Source organism: Ictalurus furcatus, chromosome 18, assembly GCF_023375685.1.
Source record: "Ictalurus furcatus strain D&B chromosome 18, Billie_1.0, whole genome shotgun sequence".
In the NCBI taxonomy this organism is placed as follows: domain Eukaryota; kingdom Metazoa; phylum Chordata; class Actinopteri; order Siluriformes; family Ictaluridae; genus Ictalurus; species Ictalurus furcatus.
This window is the reverse complement of record NC_071272.1, coordinates 11,709,058-11,735,915: the sequence shown is the minus strand read 5'-3', so window position 1 is coordinate 11,735,915 and position 26,858 is coordinate 11,709,058. Positions and strand designations below refer to the sequence as shown.

At 39.5% G+C, this 26,858-nt stretch overlaps 1 protein-coding gene across 3 annotated transcripts in view; it reads left to right on the top strand.

Moving 5' to 3' along the window:
* Nucleotides 1-26,858, top strand: part of LOC128622271 (teneurin-2-like) — a 38,853-nt gene that overhangs the window by 6,908 nt on the left and 5,087 nt on the right. For 2 of the 3 annotated variants that reach the window (XM_053648632.1, XM_053648631.1), the window contains 10 exons: nt 2,063-3,486; nt 5,395-5,496; nt 7,734-7,928; nt 9,552-9,752; nt 11,264-11,449; nt 16,546-16,692; nt 21,760-21,970; nt 23,993-24,112; nt 24,247-24,508; nt 25,392-25,659. In XM_053648632.1, the coding sequence (XP_053504607.1) occupies nt 3,300-3,486; nt 5,395-5,496; nt 7,734-7,928; nt 9,552-9,752; nt 11,264-11,449; nt 16,546-16,692; nt 21,760-21,970; nt 23,993-24,112; nt 24,247-24,508; nt 25,392-25,659 (1,879 nt within the window). In that variant the 5' untranslated portion in view covers nt 2,063-3,299. Of the gene's footprint in view, nt 1-1,330; nt 3,487-5,394; nt 5,497-7,733; nt 7,929-9,551; nt 9,753-11,263; nt 11,450-16,545; nt 16,693-21,759; nt 21,971-23,992; nt 24,113-24,246; nt 24,509-25,391; nt 25,660-26,858 lie in introns of those variants that run through there. The other variant, XM_053648633.1, reaches the window with a different exon arrangement.

The window sequence follows — 26,858 nt, the reverse complement described above, 5'->3', positions numbered from 1 at the left end:
CGTAGCCTACGCGGGCCAGCCTCTTCTCCTTATGTCGACTTTTCTCTACTTCACTGTGTCTCTGAGGTCTCGCTGCATATCTCTCCATCCATGCGCGGTGTTAATGAGAAGGACTGGAGCAGACTCCCACTGGTTTGGAGGCAGTGTGACTTTTAACAGGCCTGTCACTCAGATCTGAATGTCTGAGTGTGTGTGTGTGTGTGTGTGTGTGTGTGTGTGTGTGTGTGTGTGTGTGTGTGTGTGTGTAGTGAACAGAGATGAAGTCTTATTAGTATTGCGATAGAACCCCTGGTGTTTCACTTGCACTTGTCCCTTCTCTCTCTCCTCTCTTTCTCCATCATTTTGGATAGGTTTTTTTTACACAAACAGTAAGTGTCCTGATCAGGCTCTATCAAACTCTGTGAACAGCATGCGGCCTGTCATGTGCTGTAACACTCACTAGCCTCAGACACACAAGTGTGTGTACTTGCATTTGTTACTCTACTGTCGCATATTCATATGGGTTTCCTCTGGGTTCTCCGGTTTCCTCCCACCTCTCAGTAGGTGGATTGGCTAAACTAAATTGTCCCTAAGTGTGCATGTGTGTCTGTGGTTCCTTGCGTCTCATCTAGGGTGTATTCCCACCTCACGCCCAGTGTTCCCAACATAGGCTCCGGATCTACCGCGGCCTTGACTGGGATAAAGTCCGTACTGAAGAGGAATTGAGTGAATGACTGATTGTTTTCTATGAAACACGAGTGTAAACAGTCAGTTAATGTGGTAAATAATATATTACATCAATCATTATAATTAATTAAAAAAATATAAATATTGTGCGTTCGGTATTCCTTAGAATATTTTTTATCCAGGATGTTAGATTTGTCGACAGGGAGTTATTCATAGAGGCTCAGCGTCATTCAGCCGCTCCATCTGTTAACGATTCGCTGTCATGCTACCTCGCATTGTTTCCGTGTTAGCCTAGTTGAAGCTGATATTTAATACTGCAATCATTTGTGCTGACTGCTGTTTGCTATATTTAGTGAAATACTGGGATTAGTAACAGAGTTTACTTATGCTCAAATGATCAAAATCCATTTTAACTCATGTGCTTGATTTTGCTGTTGTTGTTATTATTGATGATGATCCTGTTTATATGGCTACTGTTTTGTGAGCTGGAATAAAACTGCTTGGTAAATGAACTTCCAGGAAAAAGTCTTTTTTTTTTAATGTAGCTTTGTTTAGCTATTCATAACAAAGAAAAAAAGAAAAATATGAAGGAACAAAGACAAAACAGGAAGGAAGTTAAAAAAGAAAGGAAAGACAGAAGTAAGGGAAAGAAAGAATGGGAAGAAGGAAGGGAGTGGTGAAGGAAATGGAAGAAGAAAGGGGATGAGGAAGAAAAGAAAGAAGAAGGAGGGGAGTAAGGGAAGGAAAGAAAGGATAAAGGGAGGAAAGGAATGAAAGAAGGGAGTAAGGGAATAGAAGAATGGTGGGGGAAAGGAGGAAAAAGGGAAGAAGGAAAGAAATGGAAGGAAAAAGGGAGTAAGGGAAGGGAAGAAGACAAAGAACAAATGAAAAAGCATGGAAAGAATAAGGGAAAGAAAGATAGAAGAAACAAAAGTATAGAAGGAAGTGGTGTGTTGGTGTCCATTTTATTTCCTTCACTTTTTCTTGTCTTCCACTGTGGAGCTCTGCAGCTCTGAGATCTGAGGTGGATATATACACATTCTGTGTGTGTGTGTGTGTGTGTGTGTGTGGCTCAGTAACTGTGCTGTAGTCTCTCATGGGAGAAGGCAGAGTTGGAGTTTAAGTTGATGGCTTTGGCAACCCGCTCTGCAGACTCATTAGTACAGTCCGCAGTCTCAGTGGGATAAAACGTGTTGATCTTCCTTCATAGGCTCTCAGCAAGTGTTTGTATATGGAGCAGAAAATTATTTCTCTCTCTCTCTCTCTCTAGCTCTCTCTCTCTCTCTGATAGGCTGCCATCCTCACTTATCTTGTTCTCTTCTTTTAGTCTTTTGTCTGATCCAGTATCACAGATTTCTTCTCTCTCTCTCTCTCTCTCTCTCTCTCTCTCTCTCAGGGCCATGGCTGTTGAGGAATAGCAGTATCAACAGTGGGGAGCTGGAGGTGGGACGGCGAGTGAGTCAGGAGGTTCCTCCAGGTGTCTTTTGGAGGTCTTTGCTCCACCTGCGCCAGGCTCACTTCCTAAAGTTTAACATCTCACTGGGGAAGGATGCCCTGTTTGGGGTGTACATGCGTAAAGGCCTGCCTCCATCTCACGCCCAGGTCTGCAGAACAGCCTCACACACACACACTCACACACACACACTTCACACCTCCTACTGTGTTCTCTACTTAGACTCTCCTAGTGTGTCCTGGTTTAACCTCACTAAAGCCCACAGCTTTTTCTTCTCCTCTGCTCTAAATGTATTCAGGCATCAGATCCACAGCAAACTTTACTTTCCAGTTTTTATTCTCATGTCGATTGTTCTCCACCATTCTCTGCCTTGGCATTAGTGATTATTCGAACATGGTAGAGTGAATGCCATGACCATGTCTAGCTGTGTACATCATGACACTGTGATGGTTTGGAGAAGTTTACAGCAAATACATCTGGATAATAATCACACAGTACAACAATAAAGTCTGCTCTAATCACTTCACACGTATAACACATCGCTGTTCACTTGTTTCTTAAAGAAATAATGTAGTGTTTTAAACCCAATCGCTATTTACCATGTCTATAGCATGCATTCTTTTTTCTTTCCTTTTTCCTTCTTTTTCTTTCCTTTGTTCATTTGTTTTTTCTTTCTTTTCCCTTTTAATTTTTCCTTTCTTTTTTCTTTTCCTTATTTTTTACTTCCTTCCTTTTTTATTTCCTTCCTACCTTCCTTCCTTTGTTTTCTTTCTTTCTTTCTCTTATTTCCTTCCTTCCTTCCTTTGTTTCTTTCTTTCATCTTTCCTTCCTTCCTTCCTTTGTTTCTTTTCATTATTTTTTATTTCCTTCCTTCCTTCCTTCCTTCCTTCATTTTCTTTTTTCTTTTTTCTTTCTTCTGTTTTCCTTCGTTTTACTTTCCTTCCTTACTTTCTTGTCCATTTCTTTATATCAGGTGTTGAATTCGGCAATCACAAATATGTTTACAGATACAGTGGGTTGTGATTAGGATGAAAATGCTGGCGTATTCCTTTAAAACAGTATAAATTATGACAACTTTTACTTAAATTTGTTTATTAAATTTTAGTTCTAGACCACTCAGATCTGTTCTACCCTCTCCCCCCACCCCACTCCACCCCCTCTCTCTCTTCAGTATGACTATATGGAGCGTTTGGATGGGAAGGAGAAGTGGAGTGTGGTGGAGTCTCCGCGGGAGAGGCGCAGTATTCAGACGGTGGTGCAGAACGAGGCTATCTTTGTGCAGTATCTGGACCCCGGCACATGGCATCTTGCTTTCTATAATGACGGCAAGGAGAAAGAGCCTGTCTCCTTCAGTACGGTGGCTCTGGGTATGTCTCTATACACACTCTCATTACCATATCACTCGTATACTTTAGCATCTCAATGGAGGATTTTGGCTAAAAGAGCAGGCTAAGTTCCATGGACTCAAATCGGAATAAAGATAGAGGGTTAGGTAGGTACTTTAGAGAGTGTCATAGCCTGAAAGAGTAGCGTGTGATCGACTGGTGCTAGAGCAGGCTTGTGAGTTGTATACTGCTTTGAGAAGTCACACGGAGGGGATGCCTTTTACTGCAAACAAAGTTTAAAAAAAGGAAATGCTGAGTCTCTCACTTTGCTTCGTCAGCCAGAGAAGGCCTCAGCTCTCTCATTCACACTGAAGGCTTCAATGCCAATAGACTGAATGCAGACTGATGCAAAAAAAAGGAACATGCACCAAGTGCTTACTGCTATATTTATATATTGAAATGGTGAGGAAACAGGGAAATTTTAAAGGACTGGTATTAAAAGATGAGATATTAATAGAAAGAGTGATTAATGATTAGGAATTTCTCAGTGATCAGCAGGGGTTTAGAGGCGTCCCTGGAAAACTCACTCATCTATTCTAACCATTTGGCCAGTCTTTGGCCAATTCACACACTCCGAGAAGCGTGCTATCTGCCCTCTTCTGCATACATGAACTCACAGACACCCACGATTGGCTTGTTTTTCTGTTGCAGCACTCGGGAGCCTCACTCGTCTATTATTAGTTGATTATGGTCTGCCTTCCTCTAACCCTTAAATATTCCAATTTTTTAAAATATTTTGGTCATATTCATTTTCACATCTTGGACACAAGCACAGTTTTTTCTGCATCCTTGAAAATATATTTAAAAGTTGACCAGAATTATATCTTACTACATTGATTTTCTAACTTTTGAAATTTCTTTCATACTGTCGTTAAACTGGGATTGAAGGTAAATATGTGTATTTAACTTGAGTTCTTAAAGATAACTAATCTAATCTTGAAAAGTAGAAACAGTAAGAATGAGACTGTAATCTGTAATCTCTATGCTGCCACATACACTTTGTATTTATCAAGGGAATTTGTGAAATAGTGTTCGCTCAATGTTAGCATTCAGCTAGTTTGCATCCTCTGAGTTGTCATGCTAGCTAACATTCCAAAGGTTAGGAACAAAGCTGTTATTCGAGTAAAAGTATTTCAGAGTCAGTAGTGTAATAACGATAAGTCTAATATATATGTGGATGATATTTGAAGTTAAATATGCAATTGGTATTTTTTATATTACAGTTGGGATTGATGTTTAATGCCATTAACACGATGCTTTAACCGAGCTATGTTGCCACTTATAAAATTTACAGCGATTTGCAGAGAGCCTGTTTAATTGCAGTTGAATTACAATTGAATTTTGTACCTACGCTCAATTCCAAATGATGATGAGAATTGTGCTGCTGATGAGCAAGTGGTAGCTCTATGGTGCTCTCTTTCCACTGATTAAAGAGGGACTGAAAAATAGCGCATAGCAACAGATAGGCCTATGCTCAGTAATATATCATAATCTGGCCCCTCAGAGTGTAATCTTCAATGCAGACACAAAGTCTGAATATTGCTATTGATATTGGCATCACTGGCATATGCCATAATGTAAATATTGATCATTGGTACTAGACCCATATACTCCTTATGCATGAAACCTCTTCCAAGGCAACATTGTGGTAGACATCTTGAATTATAGTATGGATATTATTATCCTGATGGTTATTAATCCAAGACCACCACCTCCTGTCTGCTCTGCTTTAAATGATTGATGCTGAGACTTTTACGACTTATTAGAGTAATAAAATTCCTTTTGTTTCAAGTACAGCCAGGAAAATTTAAACATCAGGGCCTTGCCCACTTCCTTGCCATCATTAATCACTGTGTGTCATTAACACACTTCTGTTCCAACCTCACCCAGATTCTGTGCAAGAGTGTCCGCAGAACTGCCATGGCAACGGAGAGTGCACATCAGGAGTGTGTCACTGCTTCCCCGGTTTCCATGGCATGGACTGCTCCAAAGGTACTACTCAAAGAGCATCTGCTTATTTTATTGTTTACTTGTTGACTTACAACACGTTTGAACTGTCGACGGTGCCAAATTGACATTTTACAGAACATTAACATATACTGGATATAGTTATGAAATTTCAGGCGAAATTATTTAAAACTTTAGCTTGGACTAGTATGACCAGCACAAGCATTGATCAAGCAGTGTTGCCAATTTAGCGATTCTGTAGATTCTGCTAGAACAGATTCTGCTAGATTTAGAAAAATTTAGACCCCATTTACTAAGAGAGAGCTTAGTGACAAATGTAACAGACTTGTCAGATAGCAACTGCCCTGCACTCAATTCAGCTCTCCAGCTCTCCTGAAAAAAATAATCCCAGGGTCTGCAGACGAAAGATTGCAGACGATTGAAAAAGTCTCTCACTCACATGTGTGAAAACACACAAAATAAAAAGCTGATGGTTGTTAAAACACCAGAGACAAAATAATTAGTTTGATAATCACATCGACGAGTAGCTGTCAGCATGCGCCACTTTTCCCTCAACCTTCATTTTTGCATTACAACATTTATTTTAATCTGTATTTCTCAAATTAAGAACACTTTATTTTATATTTACAAGTTATAAACACTAGGCATTCCATCTTTAACATGCATAATTTCCTGACTACTCATTACCACTGCTTTATTTTGTCTGCTTTTTGATAGAAATGATAGTTTGTCTGTTTTTAATGATGTGTGACCAAAGACGACTTCTTGGTTATAATACATTCTGACAAAAAAATTCTAGTATATTCGGAAAATGTAAGACAGTTTGGTATGCAAATAATCATGATGATCTCATTATTATTATCAGACTATTATTAGTCTGTGGCATCATCTGGAAGCTTCTAGCGACCTTTTAAGTATTCGCGACTTTCCCCTGAAATGAGAGGGCAACACTGCCAGTAAGACCATGCTAGTCACACAGTGCTTTGCTAGTCAGCCAGTATGACACTGGTGCAATTTGAAAGCTATATAAAATCATTCTGTTTGAAGACATAGTTCAGTTAACAATGTAACATATAAATTTACACAATTTCTTTCTTATCCTAATTAAAGTCAGCCATCCAAGGCATGTTTGGCATCTGAAGTTTGCACTGGAGCTTCATGTGACGCTTCAGGCTATTGTTGCTAAAAAGTAAAGTTAGCTTACAGTTGATAATCATGCTCACTGCATGGTGAAATGATCAAACTCCCTGGCCTCAGACTGCATGCAAGTTATCGTTTTTCTTTTACTTTTACAGCATTTAGCAGATTACATATTTACAGAATTGCATTATAGTCTCAGTCAAAAACATATCTTCATGCTAGTACAAATGCTAACACAAATGCAGCAACAAAACAGTGCACATTGAGGGGTATATAGTGCTCAGTTAAGTGCTTAGCGAAGAGATAGGTCTGTAGTTTGAAAACAGCCAGTGACTCAGCGAAACTTGCTTAAGTGGTTTCAGACACTGTGATTTACTGTTGTTTATGTAATGAACAAAAGCAGAACTGACAACATAAAAAGTAGCAGCCATCTTGATGACAAAATCACTTTCACTCCCCAGAAATAGGGAGTGTTTTGAGGCACACTTGTTTTATGCTAATATACTGTAGTTCCAGGGTTGTTTTGTTGTTGTTGTGGTTGTTGTTGTTGTTTTTAATAATTGCTTCAAAAACAAATAATGTTTTTGAGGCAAGTCTGTGGTGAGTGAGATATATGTGCTAGATGCTAAACTGCTAGCTGTAATCTTACTTGTAAGCCTCATAGCCCTGCTAAAAAGCTAATCAAAGTAACTGCAGCCTTGTGTCCTTTGTCTATGAGACTCAACTACTGCAGATATTACTCTCGCCTTGGTTTAATAATATATGAGTGTATGAGTTGTGCCGTATCTGTGGGAGTTGCTGAGTGTTTGTTTGTGTGGGGTGTGTTTATCGTCGCAAACGACACAGTCTCTTAACGACTCTCCCCCAGTGCTTTTATATCATTTCCTTATCCGCAGTCACACAAACACTGATATTACGATATGAATAATGAATAACTACCTAATGAATAACTACCCAGCGCCAGATGTTTGTTTAACCGTGGACTGTTCATGACAGCACAGTAACTCTTCAAATCTTTGATTCCACATTTCTCAGCACTCTGCTTTAATTAAGCTGTTTCTCGTCTTTCGCTTCATCTCTGCCCTTTTTTCTTGGCTCACTCTGTACTGTGTGTGCTGCAGCGGCGTGTCCCGTGCTGTGCAGCGGTAACGGCCAGTACAGTAAAGGAGTGTGTGTGTGCTACAGCGGCTGGAAAGGGCTGGAGTGTGACATCCCGGCGGCGCAGTGCATTGACCCAGAGTGCGGCGGCCATGGCACCTGCAGCCATGGCGCCTGCACCTGCGCAGCCGGGTACCGCGGGGAGAACTGCGAGGAAGGTGAGAGTCTGCACATTTCTGCACGTTTCTTCCTTGTAATTAACATCTGCACTGTCCTGACACACCAAGACCACTGTTCCATTTGGATTTTGCAGTCCTTTACCTTTTCCTCTACTTCCTCTTTTCTTCTTCTTTGTCTTCCTGTTCTGTCTCCTTTATTCATCCTCATTTTCCTCTTGTCACTCTCATCTTTTCCTCTGCTCTTCCTATTTTCTTTCTCTTAGTTTCTCCTCAACTACTTTTCCTCATCCCCTGCCTCGGTCTCCTTTTTTTCCATTCACTTCCTATTTCTTCTCTCTTCTTTCCCATCTCTTCACTCTCTTCTTCATTTCCTCTTCTACTTCCTCTTCTCTTCACCATCCTCTTTCTCTTTCTCCACTCTTCTTTTTCTTGTTCCTACTATATCTCCTCTTCTTCTCCCTTCTTTCCCTTCTCTTCACTCTCTTCACTCTTCCTATTTTTCTTCCTCCTACTTTCTCCTCTCTGTCTTTACTTAGCCCCTTCCTCTTTGTCCTCTCTTACAATTCATTTCCTCTTCTGTATTATTTTGCCCTTCTACATCCTCCACTGTTCCTCATCCTCTTTCTCCACTCTTTTCCTTCTTAATATCATCCTGTTACTCTTCTCCACTATTCCGCCTTGGGGGAGGTTGTAACAACAGGCTTATGACAAGATGGTAGTAATTTTTCCCTGGGCGTAAAATGTACACCTAGGTGAAAGAGATGGTGTAAAGTCAAAACTAGACCTTTTCCTGGTAATGCTTCATACTTTAGCTGCTTAGCACCTTGTTGTAATCATATATTGTTTTTTCATGGACAGCTAAGAGCAATTTTTAAGATAATTGCTAAAATTCATTTGTCACATTTTTCTCATTATCTGTAGCTAGTTATCTTTGTTTCTATAACAAAATGGCTTGAGTGGATATTTAAATGTGGTTTGAGACACAGGATTACAGTTATGTAGAGTTATTTCCTTTCACACAGCTACAGAACCTAGGTGCATGTCAGATGTCAGCTGTAATTTTTGCACTGAGTTCAACACAAAGCGCAACGTGTCACAGACGACAGGGGCAATCATCAGTCATCTTTGGTTAATGCCAGTTTAACAACCTCAGCTTGGTGTGTGTTTTATGTTTCAGAGGAACTCTACAGCCACACACTCACAATATCTACGTTCACAGTTATCGCATTCTAACCACAAAAAAAAAAAAATCCTTTTCTGGTGAGATTCCATATGAATTTCCGTATGTGTGTCGTATTAATAACTCCACCAGCGGGGAAGATACATCATAAGCAGAACAAAGGGGATTAAATTGGCCTTATTGATCAGACTTTTAAAGAATTGGCCTGAACCCTCTCGCTTACTGCACTGCTCATATAAGATCTCAGTCTTTTCTGGCAATGGAAAGATCCCAGAAGTCAGTTTGAAAGTGCTAGGTGAAAACAAGTTCCGCAGGGGAAAAAAGGAAGAAAGGTTTTAAGGAATGTGCATGTGCAGATGCCAAGATGGAAAATTATCTCCAGTGCTTTTCCAAGCATCTGGAATGTCCTTCTGACTTTTTTTTTTTTTTTACCTGAATGTGACTATGCTTCACTCTTATTTCCTCTTCTTTCCTGCTCTTAGTGGATTGTCTGGATCCGACATGTTCCGGTCATGGGACCTGCATATCAGGTCAGTGTCTGTGTAAGCTGGGCTGGACGGGGCCACTGTGTGACGTTCCCAGATCGCAGTGTCCAGAACAGTGCCATGGCCACGGAGTGTACAGTGCTGACACGGGTCTCTGCACCTGCGAGCCCAACTGGATGGGTCCTGACTGCTCCATGGGTCAGTGCTCACTTCTGCTTCATTTATCTTTCACTTTCTCATTCATCATTAATCCTTTAATCCTCTTCTCTTCCCTTCACTTCCTCATTGACCGACTTCTTCACTTCCTCATTGACCTACTTCACTTCCTCATTGTCCTCCTTCTTCTGTTCCTCATTGCCCTACTTCACTTCCTCATTGTCCTTCTCCTTTTCTCCTCATTGTCCTTCACCTTCACTTACTAATTGACCTACTTCACTTCCTCATTGTCCTCATTCTTCACTTCCTAATTGACCTACTTCACTTCCTCATTGTCCTCATTCTTCACTTCCTAATTGACCTACTTCACTTCCTCATTGTCCTCATTCTTCACTTCCTAATTGACCTACTTCACTTCCTCATTGTCCTCCTTCTTCACTTCCTCATTGACCTACTTCTTCACTTCCTAATTGACCTACTTCACTTCCTCATTGTCCTTTTCCTTCACTCCCTCATTGTCCTCCTTCTTCACTTCCTCATTGACCTACTTCTTCACTTCCTCATTGTCCTCCTTCACTTCCTCATTGTCCTTCTTCTTCACTTCCTCATTGGCCTACTTCTTCCCTTCTTCATTGTTCTCCTTCTTCACTTCTTAATTGACCTACTTCACTTTCTCATCTGTCTCCTTCTTCACCTCCTCATTGTCCTCCTTCTTCATTTCATAATTGGCCTCTTTCACATCCTCATTGTCCTACTTCTTCTCTTCCTCATTGACCTACTTCACTTCCTTATTGTCCTTCCCCTTCACTTCCTCATTGACCTACTTCCTCCCTTCCTCATTGTCCTCCTTCTTCTTTCTCTTGTTTCTCTTTTCTTGCTATTTCCTTCCTCTTCTTTTCCCTCTTCTCTTTCTAACCCTTCTTTCTCCAATTTTTTCTCTCATGTTCTCTTCGTGTCCTGTTGTTGTTGTTCTTCTTACTTTCTCCTGTTTTTCTTTCTTATTTTCCTTTCTCTTTCTACTTTCTCTTGTTCCTTATTTTCCTTTCTCTTGTTTCTCTACTCTTGCTGTTTCCTTCCTCTTTCTTATCTCTCTTTTTCCGTCTCCTTTCACATTCTCTTCTCTGCTCCTCTCTTCTTTTCCTTTTCATCTTTTCTTGTGTTATGGTGTTATGGCCATTCTTTCTACTTATGTTTTTCTTCTCTTCTCTTACTTATGCTCCACCTCTTCTCTTCCACTGCTTTTCCTCTTCCCTTTCCGCTTCCTCCTCATTCTATTCCTATTTCTACTCTTTTCTTCCTCTTTATTTTCTCTCTCCTTTTTATCTTTTTATTTCTCTTTTCTTTCTATTCATCTTTTCCTCTTTCACATGTATACACTCTTTGCTTAGCTTTGTCTTTTGCTTCCTCCTCACTTCCTCCACACTTCCTCCTCACTGCTCCTCCCTTCCCTTCCGTTCCCCCGTCTGTTATCCATCCACTGCTCTTTCCTCACTTCTTCGGAGATATACTTTTTTTTCTTTGTCACTCTCTGATCTCTCTTTCTCCATGTGCAGAGGTGTGTTCTGCAGACTGCGGGAGCCATGGTGTGTGTGTGGGTGGTGTGTGTCACTGTGAGGAGGGCTGGGCAGGTGCTGGATGTGATCAGAGGCTCTGTAACCCGCTGTGTATGAAACATGGCACCTGTAGAGACGGCAAGTGCCAGTGCGAGCAGGGCTGGAACGGCGAGCACTGCACCATCGGTAAATGCACACACACACACACACACACAAAACACAAAGGCACCACATACAGATAGTATACACACTCAGAGAATAATGGTCACTAACGGTGGGCAGCTGTTACTTGATCTATCAGCCTACAGTTTATACATCACTCAGAGATTTTCATGTTACCAGACACTTACAGTACATCTGTAATGTTGTCAGCTGCCACAGGTTGATATAAATGCACAAAGAGGTTTGATAAAACATAAGGCTGTATGATGATTACAACCAGACTAGACTACAAGCAGCTTATGTACTGTTTGAATTTTTATAGGGAACAACAGAGCAACGAATTCTTTTTGTTATTGTTGGTTAAATTAGTTGTTTATTAGTGCGCTTTTGTGATACAGTTTTAAAAGTGTTGCCACACTTTTCTGTTTTGTTTAGGCTTTTTTTTTACCCATGGTTGTTAATTAAGGTTTACAATATGTTGTGTTTAACAGAGATCAAAGCTATCGAGGGTAACTCATTATCCGGGCCATGTCTTGCTGTATATGGCAGACACTTATGTGGCTGTGGCTCAGGGGGTAGAGCGGGTTGTCCACTAATCGTAGGGTTGGAGGTTCGATTCCAGGCCCACATGACTCCACATACCGTAGTGTCCTTGGGCAAGACACTGAACCCCAAGTTGCTCCCAATGGCAGGTTAGCGCCTTGCATGGCAGCTCTGCTACCATTGGTGTGTGAGTGTGTGTGTGAATGGGTGAATGAGAAAGTGTAAAGCGCTTTGGATAAAAGCGCTATATAAGTGCAGACCACTTAATGTCCACAAGCACGCAGAGGCCACACCCAGAAACTATGGCTTCTTCAGTGGGACTGACAGACAGTCCACGCCTCCTTTTCTGGGACTGACAGATACAGAGGCCACACCTCCTTTACTGAGACTGATGGACACAGAGGCCATGCCTCCTTTACTGGAACTTACAGATACAGAGGCCACGCCTCCTTTACTGGAACTGACAGATATAGAGGCCACGCCTCCTTTACTGGAACTGACAGATACAGAGGCCATGTCTCTTTCACCTTATCACTAATTTAAATTAGACCGTGGTTTTTATACCTCTGTTTAAATCATATCTGATGATTTGACGGCATCTGGGGTGAGAAATAATTTTAGTTTTCAGTCTTTTGCTAATTACTTATTAAAATTTTGCTCAATAATGATGGAATAATTAAAAATTTATAAAGGTCTGCTGTTACAATACACCATATGTCACAGAATTAGGGCAGATTTGTGTAGATAGCTCCTCTTGTGTCACACTTTACATAAGTGCACGTGTGTGTGTGTGTGTGTGTGTGTGTCTGTGTGTGAGTGTGTGTGTGCGTGTGTGTGTGCACGTGTGTGTGTGTGTACAAGGAGAATGAACACACCTTGCTCTAGTCTAGTTGAGATTCTGCAGTATGACTACAGTGTAAATTAGCTGGAATACTAATAACAGCGCAACGTAGGTAGAATACTAATTGGCTGCTCTCTGGTTCAGCAGTGTGTGTGTGTGTGTGTGTGTGTGTGTGCGTGCGTGTGTGTGTGTGTGTGTGTGTGTGTGTGCTATTCTCATGTTGCTTAAGGACAGTAAATACTCAAGTAGCTCTGGTGGAACACAACCATGCTAAGCAATCTTCAGTCTTTAACGAACTTTCTCTACAAGTGCATTTCTCTATTATAGCCACAATAAGAGGCTATTACAGAAGTGAATGCAGAAAAGGGCAGAAAATTACAATATTGCAGGACCTATGGATTGCCACAAATGGTGAAATATGAGAGAATTACCTATTACTATCTATATCTATAGTATTAACTATAGATCATATAGCTTATTACTATTATACAGATACACTATTTGCAAAAGTTTGTGGACACCCGATCAACCATAACACCCATATGAGGGTCTTCCCCAAACTGTTGGAGGAATACTATATAGGACATCTTTGTATGCTGTAACATTACAATTTCCTTTAACTGGAACTCAAGCCTGTTCCAGCAAGACGATGCAACTGTGCACAATGCGAGCTTCATGAAGACATGGTTTGCCAAGGTTGGAGTGGAAGAACTCGAGTCTCCTGCACAGAGCCCTTACCTCAACCCCACTGAACACCGTTGGAATGAACTGGAACACTGACTGCACCCCAGTCCTCCTCACCAGACACCAGCGCCTGATCTCACTAATGCTCTTGTGGCTGAATGAGCACAAATCCACGCTCCAAAATCTAATGGAAAGTCTTCCCAGAAGGGGTGGAGGTTATTATAATAGCAAAGGAGGAATAAATCTGGAACGGGACGTTCAACAAGCACATATGGGTGTGACTGTCCGGTGTGCAAATACTTTTGGCCATAGCGTATACAGTGTATACAGCAGCACTGCAGAACCTCCTGGAATACAATCCTGCACTAATCTGTGTAGCTATTTAACTAGCAAAAAATCAATTTCGAAACAATAAATGAATAGCACCTCATCTTTGCAGCAACAGCATGGTCCTAAAATGTGTTTAAAAACAGAATTGAAGAAATATTCTGCTTTTTCATCTATAATAACACCAGTGCCAATCATTATGGAATATGACACAAACACCCGGTTCTGATCAGGAGAAAGAATGTAGTTTTTATAGCATTTATCTTGAACCATAGTTAAGTATATAGTATAATGAGTCTTTATTGGTCACATATACAGTAGAGCTCAGTGAAATTGTTTTCTTCGCAGCCTGTCAGGAAGCTGGGGTCAGAGCACAGGGTCAGCCATGATATGGCTGTATCATGGCTAGTATAGTATAGTATTTCCTGAATCTACACTGCAAAGAAATGTCATCTTTGCTAGTGAAAATATCTTTAATATAGTCAAATTTATCCAGTATTTCTGATTATAAGATTATGAAACTTATTTCAAGCCATTTGTACTCATTTCAAGCTTGAAATAATCTTGTTTATTGGCAGATAATTTCTAAGCATTTATTTCTAGAAAGAAGCAAAATTATTTGACAGTAGAAAACTACAAGCTTGAAATGAGTACAGATGGCTTGAAATAGGTTTCATAATCTTATATTTGCTTTATTGTAATCTTATAATACGAAATACTAGACAAATGTGACTATATTCAAGATATTTCTATGTGCTAAGATGACATTTATTGAAGTGTACCCTTCTTAAGTGACAGATCGTTCGTATTACACAGAATTTTACATTCGTCAGTAGTCAGGAATTAATTTCCAGGGGGAAAATGAGGAAATATATTAAATAAAATCACTGTGTGATCTGTACAATTAAATTGAGAAGTGCAGCACGCTCATGCATTTTGGGTGGATGCCAAACAGCAGTTGGAGCAGTGATGGCACAGATTTGTTATTTTAATCATTAAACGCACCATCAACAAATCTTGCACTATTAATAACGTTTCCATATAATACCTTTAGGACAGTTACACAGAAAATTATTAAAACATGTTAATAATGTGACATTTCCAAATTGTCTGTAGTGTGTGTGTGCAATTGTGTGTCCCCCACCTTGTGCCCCGAGTCCCCTGGGATAGGCTGCAGGCTCCCATGCGATCCTGTGTAGAATAAGCGGTACAGAAAATGGATGGATGGATGTTAGTAATGTCATTGTTGGAAAATGGTATTTTATCTCTTTAATTCTTTTTCTCCTCCTGTAGTAAACCTTCAGTACTTCACTGGTTATCACATTAGCTCAGAGTGTAGCTAAGATGACTAGTAGCTTTCAAACAAAAATGGGGAAAATGCATGAATCTGATTGGTTAGTCCTGTTTCTCACTAGAGATGCACCGATGTATCGGCCAATATTCGGTATCGGCCGATAAAGGCTATTTTTCACGCTGTTGGCCGATAGTTTAAAAACATCCAGTGATCAGGGTCGAATATATCCTGTCAATCAAAAGAGGGCAGGAAAACACTTCGAATTTGTGCTGTGTGTAAAGATGTCTCTTGTGTGGAATGATGACAAAGCTGTAGTTTGTAAGCTTTCCACTGCTAAAATTTTACACCGCATGCTGCAGCAGAGCAAAAGCAGTGCAGGGTTTTTTTTCGGCGTGCATGTTAACGGATAAGTGCTTTTACACTGGACGCTGCAGCAGTGAAGCAGGAGTTTCGACATCAAGCCTAATTTTTTTTGCCGAGCTGCTCGTGCTGAATTAAAGCACCAGAACGCCGTTGAAAGATTTAAATGAAGATGAGTTGACAAAAAAGTATATATTGCACAGAAAAATATATTTGTAGAGTAGTATATTTCATATCCAGCTAATGTTAATATATAAAAAAGTCGATATTATATATTACCAGTTTGATGTTCAGTGATGAAGTAGAAATGTTTTTGTTTGTGGTGAGTGAATGGGAGACTAACAGGAGGTTTTTTAGAATTCAGTCAATTAATTCTGTTAATATGAATTAATAACATTCAGTAAGTTAAGACGTCTTACTTTAATCTTCAGAATTTTGTTCATGTGTTAATGTTAATTTGAGTAATGTGTTTTCTGTTTATGAGACCAGTTACTGTGAAACAACTTGTTGAAATGGAGAGAATAAAGTTTTTATTTGCATTTCCTTCAGAATTGTGGAATTAATTATTATTAATTTAAAAGAATTTAAAAAGGCAGAACTATCGGTATCGGTATCAGCTGATATCACTGTGAATAATCGGTTATCGGTATCGTCTGAGAAATTTAGTATCGGTGCATCTATATTTCTCACCATAGCAGCTGCAATAAAATGTTATTAAACAAACTGTTAAGTTTTTGTTTCATCTGCGGTGGTTAAACACAGAGGAATTAACGACTTTGTTGAACAAACAGCATTATAGCACAGTTACCACGTTACAATGTTGACATGTTTTCTGCACATATACATATCGATAGATGGATAATTTATGTGTTTTGTTAAACACCCATGAATATGTCAAAAAATATTTTATGAACCATGAATTCTGAACCATGTTGCCAAGGTTTAAGCAAGTTCATGTTCTGTACAATTCGTGTGTTTGTCTCGTTGTCTCTGGGGTGTCAGATGTAATCTGCTACAACTCAAAATCAGATTTAGAAAAGTACAATCTCTGTCTCCCTTTGTCTCCTACAGATGGCTGTCCAGGCCTGTGCAATGGTAACGGCCAGTGCATTATGGGTCAGAACAGCTGGCACTGTGAATGCCACACTGGCTGGAGGGGGACAGGCTGCAGCGTTGCCATGGAGATCTCCTGCAACGACAACAAAGACAACGAAGGAGGTGAGAATCAATTTCAGCCCACAATTAAGACGGAACCCGGAGAAACACTCAAATCGTACAGCAAGACACGTTCCTGTGGAGGAATTCGATGAGGTTTTATTGCATACGCATTCAGCCATGAGATAGATCCCTAAAGTGAAATTGAAAACCTATTCCATGGAAAGGATGTGTGTAATATATAGTAATGTGAATCAGTGAAATCAATACAGGTACTCCTCATAAAATTCTCCTCCTAATGCACACTGTCAAAAATCTCCGTTATGAATGTGCCAGAATGTTGCGATCTAGAAACGCACTGGAGCACACCACTGTGTCTTCAGACAGGATGAAATCTGTGTGATTGCATGGCCAAGGCTCACATTTCCCAAGGGCCCATATTACACTGTCCATCTCTATTCCATCTCTAGTGCACTGCCATCCTAGTGAGAATGAATCAATGTCCCTTCCTCCTACCGCTTCTGCAAAAAGGAGTTGTATTTTAAACAGATCCTAAGAAGGTTAGGCTGTAACACTAGGAATAAAACACACCAGGGCATGCTTTTATAGGAAAGTAAATCAACAATGTAATTGTACCTCCTGAAATGTATTATTTCTCTTATACCACAGGAATTTGCCATCAATTACAATTGTTCATCAATTAAATATATGATATTTATATAAAGAATGACACATCAAACTTTTTATCTATTTATAGTTCAGTTTAATGTTGTGGAACATCCATGAAATATGTTTCTGTTATCACTGTGTTACACTATAGCAGCTATAAACCGTAGTTCCCTGACTTTCTCTTGAAGTTAATAAGACATTAAAAAGGTACCTTGCTACAGAGAAACCCTCTGTCCTGAAGACGTGAAGACTTTTCCTTCCAACATTACCTCTGTTGCAAAGCGCTGACACTGGAAACTCCATCCAGAAAATCTATTCCTTCGTTGCTAACACACAGAGACGTGTTAGATCCAAGAGTTCTAAAAAGAAATGTAATATTCGGAAAACATTCTGCTAAGCTAAGTCAGAAGTATTTATTTGCTCATCTTCAATAAGAGTTTTATTCTGGACAGGGTTGCGGTGGTTTCTGAGCCAATCCTGGGTAACTTTAAGTGCGACATTCAATCCTCTGGGAATTTAATGTAGCCAGTTCACCTACTGGCATGTTTTTGTGAGGTGGGAAGAAACCAAACAACGTTTGAGTTTTCCCATGGTAATGGATAACAAAGGGATTTTACTTATGTATACCATGTCCTCATATTTATATCCAAGGGAAACATGACATGCTTAAAGGCAGCTACAGAGTTCCAGGGGGACTGAAAATGAAAAATAACGAGTATAGAGTTCCAAGAATTTTTCAAGAATTACAATTTGTTTCCATTTATATAAAATATTTCTTGGGGATGTTAGTAATTTTGGCACACACACACACACACACACACACATATATATATATATAGAGAGAGAGAGAGAGAGAGAGAGAGCTACTACAATAGATATAAAAAAAAGTCTTCACACCCCTGTTAAAATTTCAGGATTTTGTGAAGTTAAAAAAAATGAATCGATAAAGATAAATCATGTCAGAACTTTTACCACCTTTAATGTGTAGTTGCAAAGCACACAAAGTGAAAAACGATCAAAAAATTTTTAGGGGAAAAAATAAAAAATAAAAGACTTACAATAGCTTATTTGCATAAGTGTGCATACCCCTAAACTAATACTTTGTTGAAGCACCTTTTGATTTTATTACACCACACAAGAGCCTATTAGCGTGGCACATCTTGACTTGGCAATACATAAAATGTATGGGCATCTCTTGTGCACAGCCAGCTTCAGGTCCCCCCTCAGATTTTTAGTTGGATTCAGGTCTGGACTCTGGCTAGGTCATTCAAAATCATTGATCTTCTTTTGGTTAAGCCATTACATAGTTGATTTGGATGTCTGCTTTGGGTCATTGTTGTGCTGAAAGGTGAAATTCCTTTTTATCTTCAGCTTACTAGTAGACACCTGAAAGTTTTGCACTAAAATCAACTGGTATTTGTAGTTATTCATGATTCCCTCCACGTTGCCCCATTTCTGGCTGAAGAAAGGCAGCTGTAAAACATGATGCTGCCACCACCATGCTGCACCGTAGGGATGTTGTTCTTTTGGTGATGTGCTTTTTTTGCAGCAACCATATCTTTTGGAATTATGTAATTGTTATACTGATTGGAATTGTTCTTATCAGACCATAAAGCAATTCACTACATGGTTTGGGGTGATTTAGTTGAGTTTGGATGTATTTTTGTGAGAAAGGACTTCTGTCTAGCCAACCTACCCCATAGCCCAGACATGTGAAGAATACAAGAGAGAGAATACATGCAGAGAGTGAACAGTACTTGTCAGATATTCCTGCAGCTACTTTAATGTTGCTGTAGGTCACTAGGCAGCCTCCCTGGTTAGTTTTTGTCTTGTCGTTTTGTGAATTTTGAAGGGACGTCCTAGTCTTGGTGATATCACCGTGGTGCTCCATTTTCTCCACTTGTTGATTGCCTTCACAGTGTTCCATGGTACATCTAATGGTTGGAATTTCTTTTATACCCCTCTCCTGATCGATACCATTCAACAAGTTACATTCCTTGTAAGCTTTTTGCAGACTATGGCCTCAGCAGTCAGATAAAACCAAGAAGATGTCAAGAAAATCCTACGGAAACAACTGGTCTTTATTTTTGGTTAATCAGAATAATGTCATTGATGACAGCTGTATTATAATTACTTTAGAACATGAGAGTGAATGTGATTTGTTCGCTCTGAATACAGCCACATCCCCAAATACAAAGGGGTGTGCATACTTATGCAACAAGGTTATTGTACCTTTTTTATTTTTCCGATTTTCCCTCAAATGTTTCTGGTTGTGTTGAACTTGATTTTTATATGGTGTAATTTCACATTGAGGGTGTAAAAAGCTCTTACATGATTTATCTTAGTTTAATTTTTTTTATTTCACAAAAAAAACCTGCCATTTTATCAGGGGTGTAGACTTTTTATATTCACTGTATTATTATTTATATATATTTTATATCTAATAAAAATGATGCTTTTTTATTTAGAACAAAGACAAATAGTTTCTCCTACTGGTTGACTGAGAATTTTCAATGATTGTGTGTAATGTTTATTTTATGCAATCATTTTTGCCAATAATTCTGGAGGGCACTCTATATGTGAAATTTGTAATATTGATATCATGGAAATGGGATTAAAACCAGTATTTGATATATTCTGTTTCTGTCTTAAGGGCTTAATTTTACTATTATTTGGTGTCCACACCTTCATATTTCAGTTGTTGTTAGTCAGTTTTGGCATGTATTACATCATCGTCATTATTATTATCACCATTATGCTATGCTATGATTTACATTTCCATCAAATTATAGTAGCAGAACTCAACTTTAATTGGCTTTCACATAAACCAAAGCTCCCTTGAGCCTACTTTCAATTTAGCCCCTGGGTTGCGCTAAGAGATTATACCGTTTGTCCTTCACTACATTTCTCCTTTCTCCTCTCTCTCACATTTTCTCTATCTCTCTCTCTTTCTCTCTCTCTGTTACAAGCACATGTACTTCCTTTTATTTTCACCCTCTGTTTTCTTTCTCCTGCTACAGGGGAGTTACTTCAGAGAAACCGTGCAGATCAGAGACAGTTGAGTCAGAAAGTACAAAGGCCAGTAAAAGTCATTGGCAGTGAGTGTTTGTTGCGTGTTAAAGACAGATGGGACTGGTTTATTTGGGGAATAGTGGTTAAAAAGAGTATGTAGAGAGAGACAGCGAGTGAAAGGATATAAAAGAAGAAAAGCCCCTCTGGATTGTGAGTGATGTTCTCCATGACTTTGATGTAAATTTGATAGAAATGATTAAAAAGGACGAGCAGGGAAAGAGTGTGTGAAAGAGAGGCTGAGCCTGAGACAGACAGAAAGAGAAAATCTGAACTAGAACATCATTAAGCATAGGCATCATCTCATTATTGTCTGCTGATCTAATTACAGCCATAGAAGAAGCATTCTCATTTGAGTTATGATTTATTTAGCAGACGTTTTATCATGTTATTTGGTTGTCTTACTTCACATCTAAGCAGTTAAGTCTCTAAAATCAAGAATAGTTTAATACATTGTCAGCTTTAATATAAGAAAGAAAGAAGTTGGAGTTTAAAACTGGCAATATCCACGCCCGAGCCACTTTAATAGGAACACTTGTAACCCTGCCCATTCATTCATGCAATATCCAATCAGCCAATCATGTGGCAGCACAATGAACAATATCATTCAGATACAGGTCAAGAGCTTCAGGGGGGGAAATGTGATCACAGCGACTTTGACCATGGCACGGTTGTTGGTGTCAGATGGGCTAGATTGAGTATTTTAGAAACTGCTGATCTCCTGGGATTTTCATGCACAACAGTAACTAGACTTTACACAGTATGGTGCAAAAAACAGAAAAAACATCAAGCGACTTGTCGATGACAGAAGAAGAAATTGGTTAGACTGGTTTGAGCTGACAAACTCTTTACAACTGTGTTGAGCAGAAAATCATCTCAGAACTCACAACACGTCATACCATGAGGTGACAGAAGACCAATATTGGGTTCCACTTTTGTCATCGAAGAACAGGTTCAGCCAAACTAGACAGGTAAAAATTTTAAGAAAAAAAAAACGTCACCTGTCTTCGGTCGCATGGTTAAATGCCAAACATCCCTGGCTGCCGAGTTTCCATGTGAACTGTCCCAGGGTTGTTTGTCGCCTTAGAGCCATATGAAGTCTTTCTATAAAGCTGCATGTAGTAATGCAGTGCTGGCAAGATTATTAGCTTCTCCTCAAGACTTTCCGCCATTGTCATGATTGTTTTCTCAAATAAAAACTTACTTCATCTTACTTCAGGTTAGGTTTCTCCCATATGTTCACTGGTGTGAGATTACACTGATTAACCACAAAGACATTTTTCATAACCTTTGTTTTCCCCATCTTTGCCAAGGGTACCATTAATTGTGGAGCTGATTGCATAATATTTTTTGCAACATACCATTAAGATAAGTTGTTTTTCCTCCTTTTAGACGGCCTGGTTGACTGCATGGATCCAGACTGCTGCGCTCAGAGTTCTTGCCTGAGCAATCCGCTGTGTCGAGGATCACGTGACCCGCTCCAGATCATTCAGCAAAGCCAATCAGCCGGCAAGCAAGTCAGCTCTTTCTACGACAGAATCAAGGTGCTAGTGGGAAGAGACAGTACTCACATCATACTAGGAAGTAATCCTTTCAATGGCAGGTAACTTATCATTCTTATTACCTGACAAACACACTGTAGAGTAAGGGTGTAAGTGAAAGTGGTGTTGGTCTTGGACGGGTTATGCATTGCAGGTCAAGTGCATTTTGGATCAGCTTGGGTGTCTGGACATGATGTATTAAAGTGTCTTAAAGCACAGCTACCTTGAAATAAAAAAAAATTAAAAACAGGACACTGTCTTTCATAAACTGCCCACAAATAGTCAGGCACTAAAGGCATCCTGTGCTTTTTTAACATGACCCTGAAGAAATCAAGGTCAGCCAGTGAACCTATCACCATCACATAGCGATCCAGTTATTTCTCAGTGGCTAATTAAAGCCTCTGGAAGTGATTAGCCACTAAGTAAAGTTGTAAACACTATATTGGAATTTAATAAAACAGTCTAACCACTTGCTGGATATTCACCAACACACTGCCATTTCATGTTATCTTCTGTATTTCCTCCTTAAACAGCAAATCTATGCCCAAATCCTGCCATCTTCTTCTTACCACTGCATTTCACTCCATCAGTGCAACATATTAATATTACAGAGCTCATGCATTCTCGCAGATATGTTTTCATAATAATCCAGCTTTCATGTATATTGCAGAAACGTCACTGCTGCTTTTTGCACACACATTTCCATTGCTATGTGTAGCAGAGATACATTTCAGCGATATGAAATGGAATTTGTCGCGTTCACACACACACACACACACACACACAGGATGTTTTCAACTTTCGTGCAACATTGAACAGTGGGAGAGCAGTTGGCATGCTTTTATTGCTTCAGCAAAGCACCTGAAAGCACATTGAAGCAATAGAGCCAGTGCTTTGGCACAGGTTAAGTCAAACAATATCACTTCATATTTCTTAGCATTTGCTTTTCATATCTTCTAGTGTGATGGGGGAAAAGGTCAGGAAAAAAAATATTTAATAATATTTAATCCCCTTATAGCTAATTTTGTTCACCTACTTTCTGAATATCACAGCTCATGAACAAAATTCTGAAGGCCCCAAGGGATTCACATTTCCCTTGGAAAAAATTGGAGAGTAAAACCTGAGTGGCAAATTCTCCTATCTAATTTTTTTATTTCTAATTCTTTTCTTTTATTTTCTTTATGTCAATGTACAAGAGCTTAACGGGGTGTGAAAAGCCCTCAGGAAACATCATGAGGTCTTATCAATGGCATAATAAGAATGAGGGACAAACTATTACACGCACTCTTAAAGACAGATAGGCAACTGCATTTGTGATTTCTGATATTCTTTTAAGCAATGCAAGTCCATAATTCTCTGTTTCCTCCTGTAACAGAAAAGTTGTAACAAAAAACTAAATTTTTTTTACATCTGCCCTATTGTGTAATTTGATATTGTGTGCTAAGTCTACTTTCATTTATCCTACAAAATGCATATTTGGGGGGGGGGGGGGGGGGGGGGAGGATGATAGTGTAAACAATCCACCTTGTTCGTCGTCACCTCCAGCTATATTTCATATGCACATGTTACCGATGTTGCAGCAACAGCAGAGTTGAAAAATATTAGCCATAATGGAGATCAAATATGTGTATCTGCATGAATCAGCACTGTGGGCTAGAAAGAAATCAGCCACAGCTTCGCTTCTTCATACCATTCTGTGTATTTTTATTACAACCACTGGTGGTGCTGTTGCTCTTGATTGCACAGAAATCCAAAATAATCCACTTTAAGGAAAAAAACTTATATCGATGACATTTTATCTTTGAAAGACATGGGAGCTTAGCCATGCTAGCCCATTTATTCCAGAGGCTTTTATCCAGTGTGACTTACATTTATGTGACAACAGTGGCTTCCTAGTTCCAGGACTTGAACTCTCATTCTTTAGCCAGTAGCCCAGACCTTAAACTACTGGCCCACCACTCAATATGAGAGCTCACCACTGGTATGTGTACTGTAGCTAATAAATATTACTATTTACTAAAGTCTACTTCTGCCTGTCTCTTTGTTTTTGTCTCTGTATTTGTATTGGTGATGGTTTTGTGTAGCCTGGCGTCTCTGATCCGTGGCCAGGTCCTGACATCTGATGGGACTCCTCTGGTGGGCGTCAACGTGAGTTTTGTGAACAACCCACATTACGGTTACACCATGACTCGTCAAGATGGCATGTGAGTGTCCACACTTATCAGTCTCATCATTCAACCTGTATCGAAATAAACACTGGCTTTCATTCGCGTGGATTCAGTTAATGTCACACAGTGAATGAAGAAATGTAGGTTTAGATTTCTCTCTGTGTATTCAGGTTTGACCTGGTGGCTAACGGCGGTGCATCTCTGACCCTGCGCTTTGAGCGAGCTCCCTTTCTGAAGCAGGAACGCACCGTGTGGCTGCCGTGGAACCACTTCTACGCCATGGACACAATGGTCATGAAGATGCAGGGGATCATCGTCCCACGCTGTGACCTGAGTGGCTTTGTCAGACCTGATCCTGTGCTCGTGCCCTCCCCTCTATCTTCCTTCTTTAGCTCCAACCCCACAGACAAGCACATTATACCCGAAAGCCAGGTACACACACATATTTGCTTCACAAAAACCGGTATACTACCAGTAAAGGAAACCTATTAATGAGCAGCTTGATCATGGTGTGTAATTCCAGCTGACCCCTGCAAGATATTAATATTTATTATATGGATTTGGTATTTGTTTTTTTTCTTTATCTCACTTCTTGTTTGAGTTCTTCAACTTACAACACAGATACAATATACTGCAGATAACTTTACACATCATTATATGTTTTATGGATACAGATGTAGCTATAACTACAAAATATTTCAACTGAAATAAATATACTACGACAAAAATGACTGCATAAATTACATTTTGGATTTTTCCACAAAAAAAAATCATTGTTCATAGGTACACCATAAAATCTAAGGTAATGGCTATTTCTTATACATTAAATATGTTTTGCCTGTTCCACTTTTCTCAGTCAGACCCAAACAAAACCAGATAAAAAAAATAACCTAACCAAAACTAAACTGAATTTCAAATGAAAACTGAAAATAAAATAATGAGTGGAGCCTGGGGCTTTAAAACTGTTTGCCTGAAGGGCATTAATATGCAGTAGCTTGGTAAAACTAAGAAAACAATGACTCATAGCAGTGTAAAAGAGCAGCAGTTCCCTGGAGCGTCTCTATAATCACCTGTAACCTTCTCTGCCTATGTGTAGTATTGTGTTCATGGAAATTATTTTTGCTGCTTTGAACACCTGCACAATATGCAGATGATACATGTTTCATATACATGTAGATATATATTTAAGGTATTTCATGAATAAGGGCTAAATTAATGTAGGATGTGCTTTGTGTTTATAAAAAAAAAAAAAGGAACCATCAATCACAAATTATTAACGCTTCTTTATTTATCTAATCTCTCCTTCTCTCCTCAGGTTCTTCATGAACAAGTGGAGATCCCAGGCACCAGTCTGAACCTGTGCTATCTGAGCTCGAGGACATCAGGATATCATGCCCTACTTAAAGTAACCATGACCACAGCCCAGGTGCCTGTAAGCCTGGCCAAGGTGCATCTGATGGTGGCCATGGAGGGTCATCTGTTTCAGAAGTGGTTCCACGCCTCACCCAACTTGGCCTACACATACATCTGGGACAAGACAGATGCCTACAAGCAGAGAGTGTACGGCCTGGCAGAGGCTGTGGGTGAGTGCTCTTAGGGTGCAGTCACACTCTTCCCGATCTGAGAGCGTTTGCACTGGTACATTTTTTTTCTAGAATGGGTGTGGTCCAGATAAATGATCTCTGATCCAACAGAAAAAAAAACGTCTGCAGTTTGTCTGACAGCAGTCCGCTCTTGAGTTTAGTCTAATAGTATGATTGGTTGAGTTTGTCATGTTACTATGTCCTATTTCAAGTTTCACAAAGGTAGAGAAATGCATGTTGTGGTCTGTAGTGAAGAGGAAATGCCTTCTTGATATATGGGGTGAAGAAGGTATTCAAACACAAGGGATTACATTTCAAATACTTTTTTATGTAACAAACATATAAGGAACAGCTTTGACTAAAAAGCTTCACTTTGCTTTAGATCAGCGTCAAGGGTTACAGGGTTCTTCTGCGAGTCTGAAAGGTCTGGAAAAGATGATACTTTAAAGGCAGTGATTTCCAGAATTAATCCAGAAATGTTCTCATTCACTGGAAATCTATGGAACTTCTAAAGTTTAAGGGAAAGTATGGATATTCTGTTGTTAAATTAAACATTAAGACAATAGGGTTTTATGTATGTTGTTTTTGAGCACGCCCTTTTTTTGGAACCAAGGCAGCATCTTTAATGCTTATCACCTATAATGGTTTTCCTTTTTATTATACTATTAAAATTAAACATTAGCAAGTCATTTTAACCCAAGAAGACTGAAAAAATTAAAAAGTAGTTTGGGAAATATCTTGAATAGAGCTCGATTTTCTTCACAAGTAAATTGCAAAAACCCTGAGTTAAATAACAGTTATTAATAATAATAGCCTCACAGAAATGCTCCCGAGTTCCCCTGGGATAGGCTCCCCGTGACCCTGTGTAGGATAAGCAGTACAGAAAATGGATGGATGGATGGATGGGAAAAATGCATGCATAGCAGAACAAACATGAAAATAGCACAAATTGGAATCCGCATGTACGTGAATAAACCTGTGGAACAGTCCAAACAGTGAACACTTGTGTAGACGTGTGCATTGATGTAGATTGCCAGCCAGTTTGCACTACAGTTGCCGGGTCTATAAAATAGTGACTCAGTGCTATTCCCTCAACCACACATCATTTAATATGGAGACTCCCTTTCACTCAGCTAATAAGGCCTACTGGACCTATGTTGTTCTCTTCAAATTAGTTGAAGCAGTAAGCTGTCTAGTCC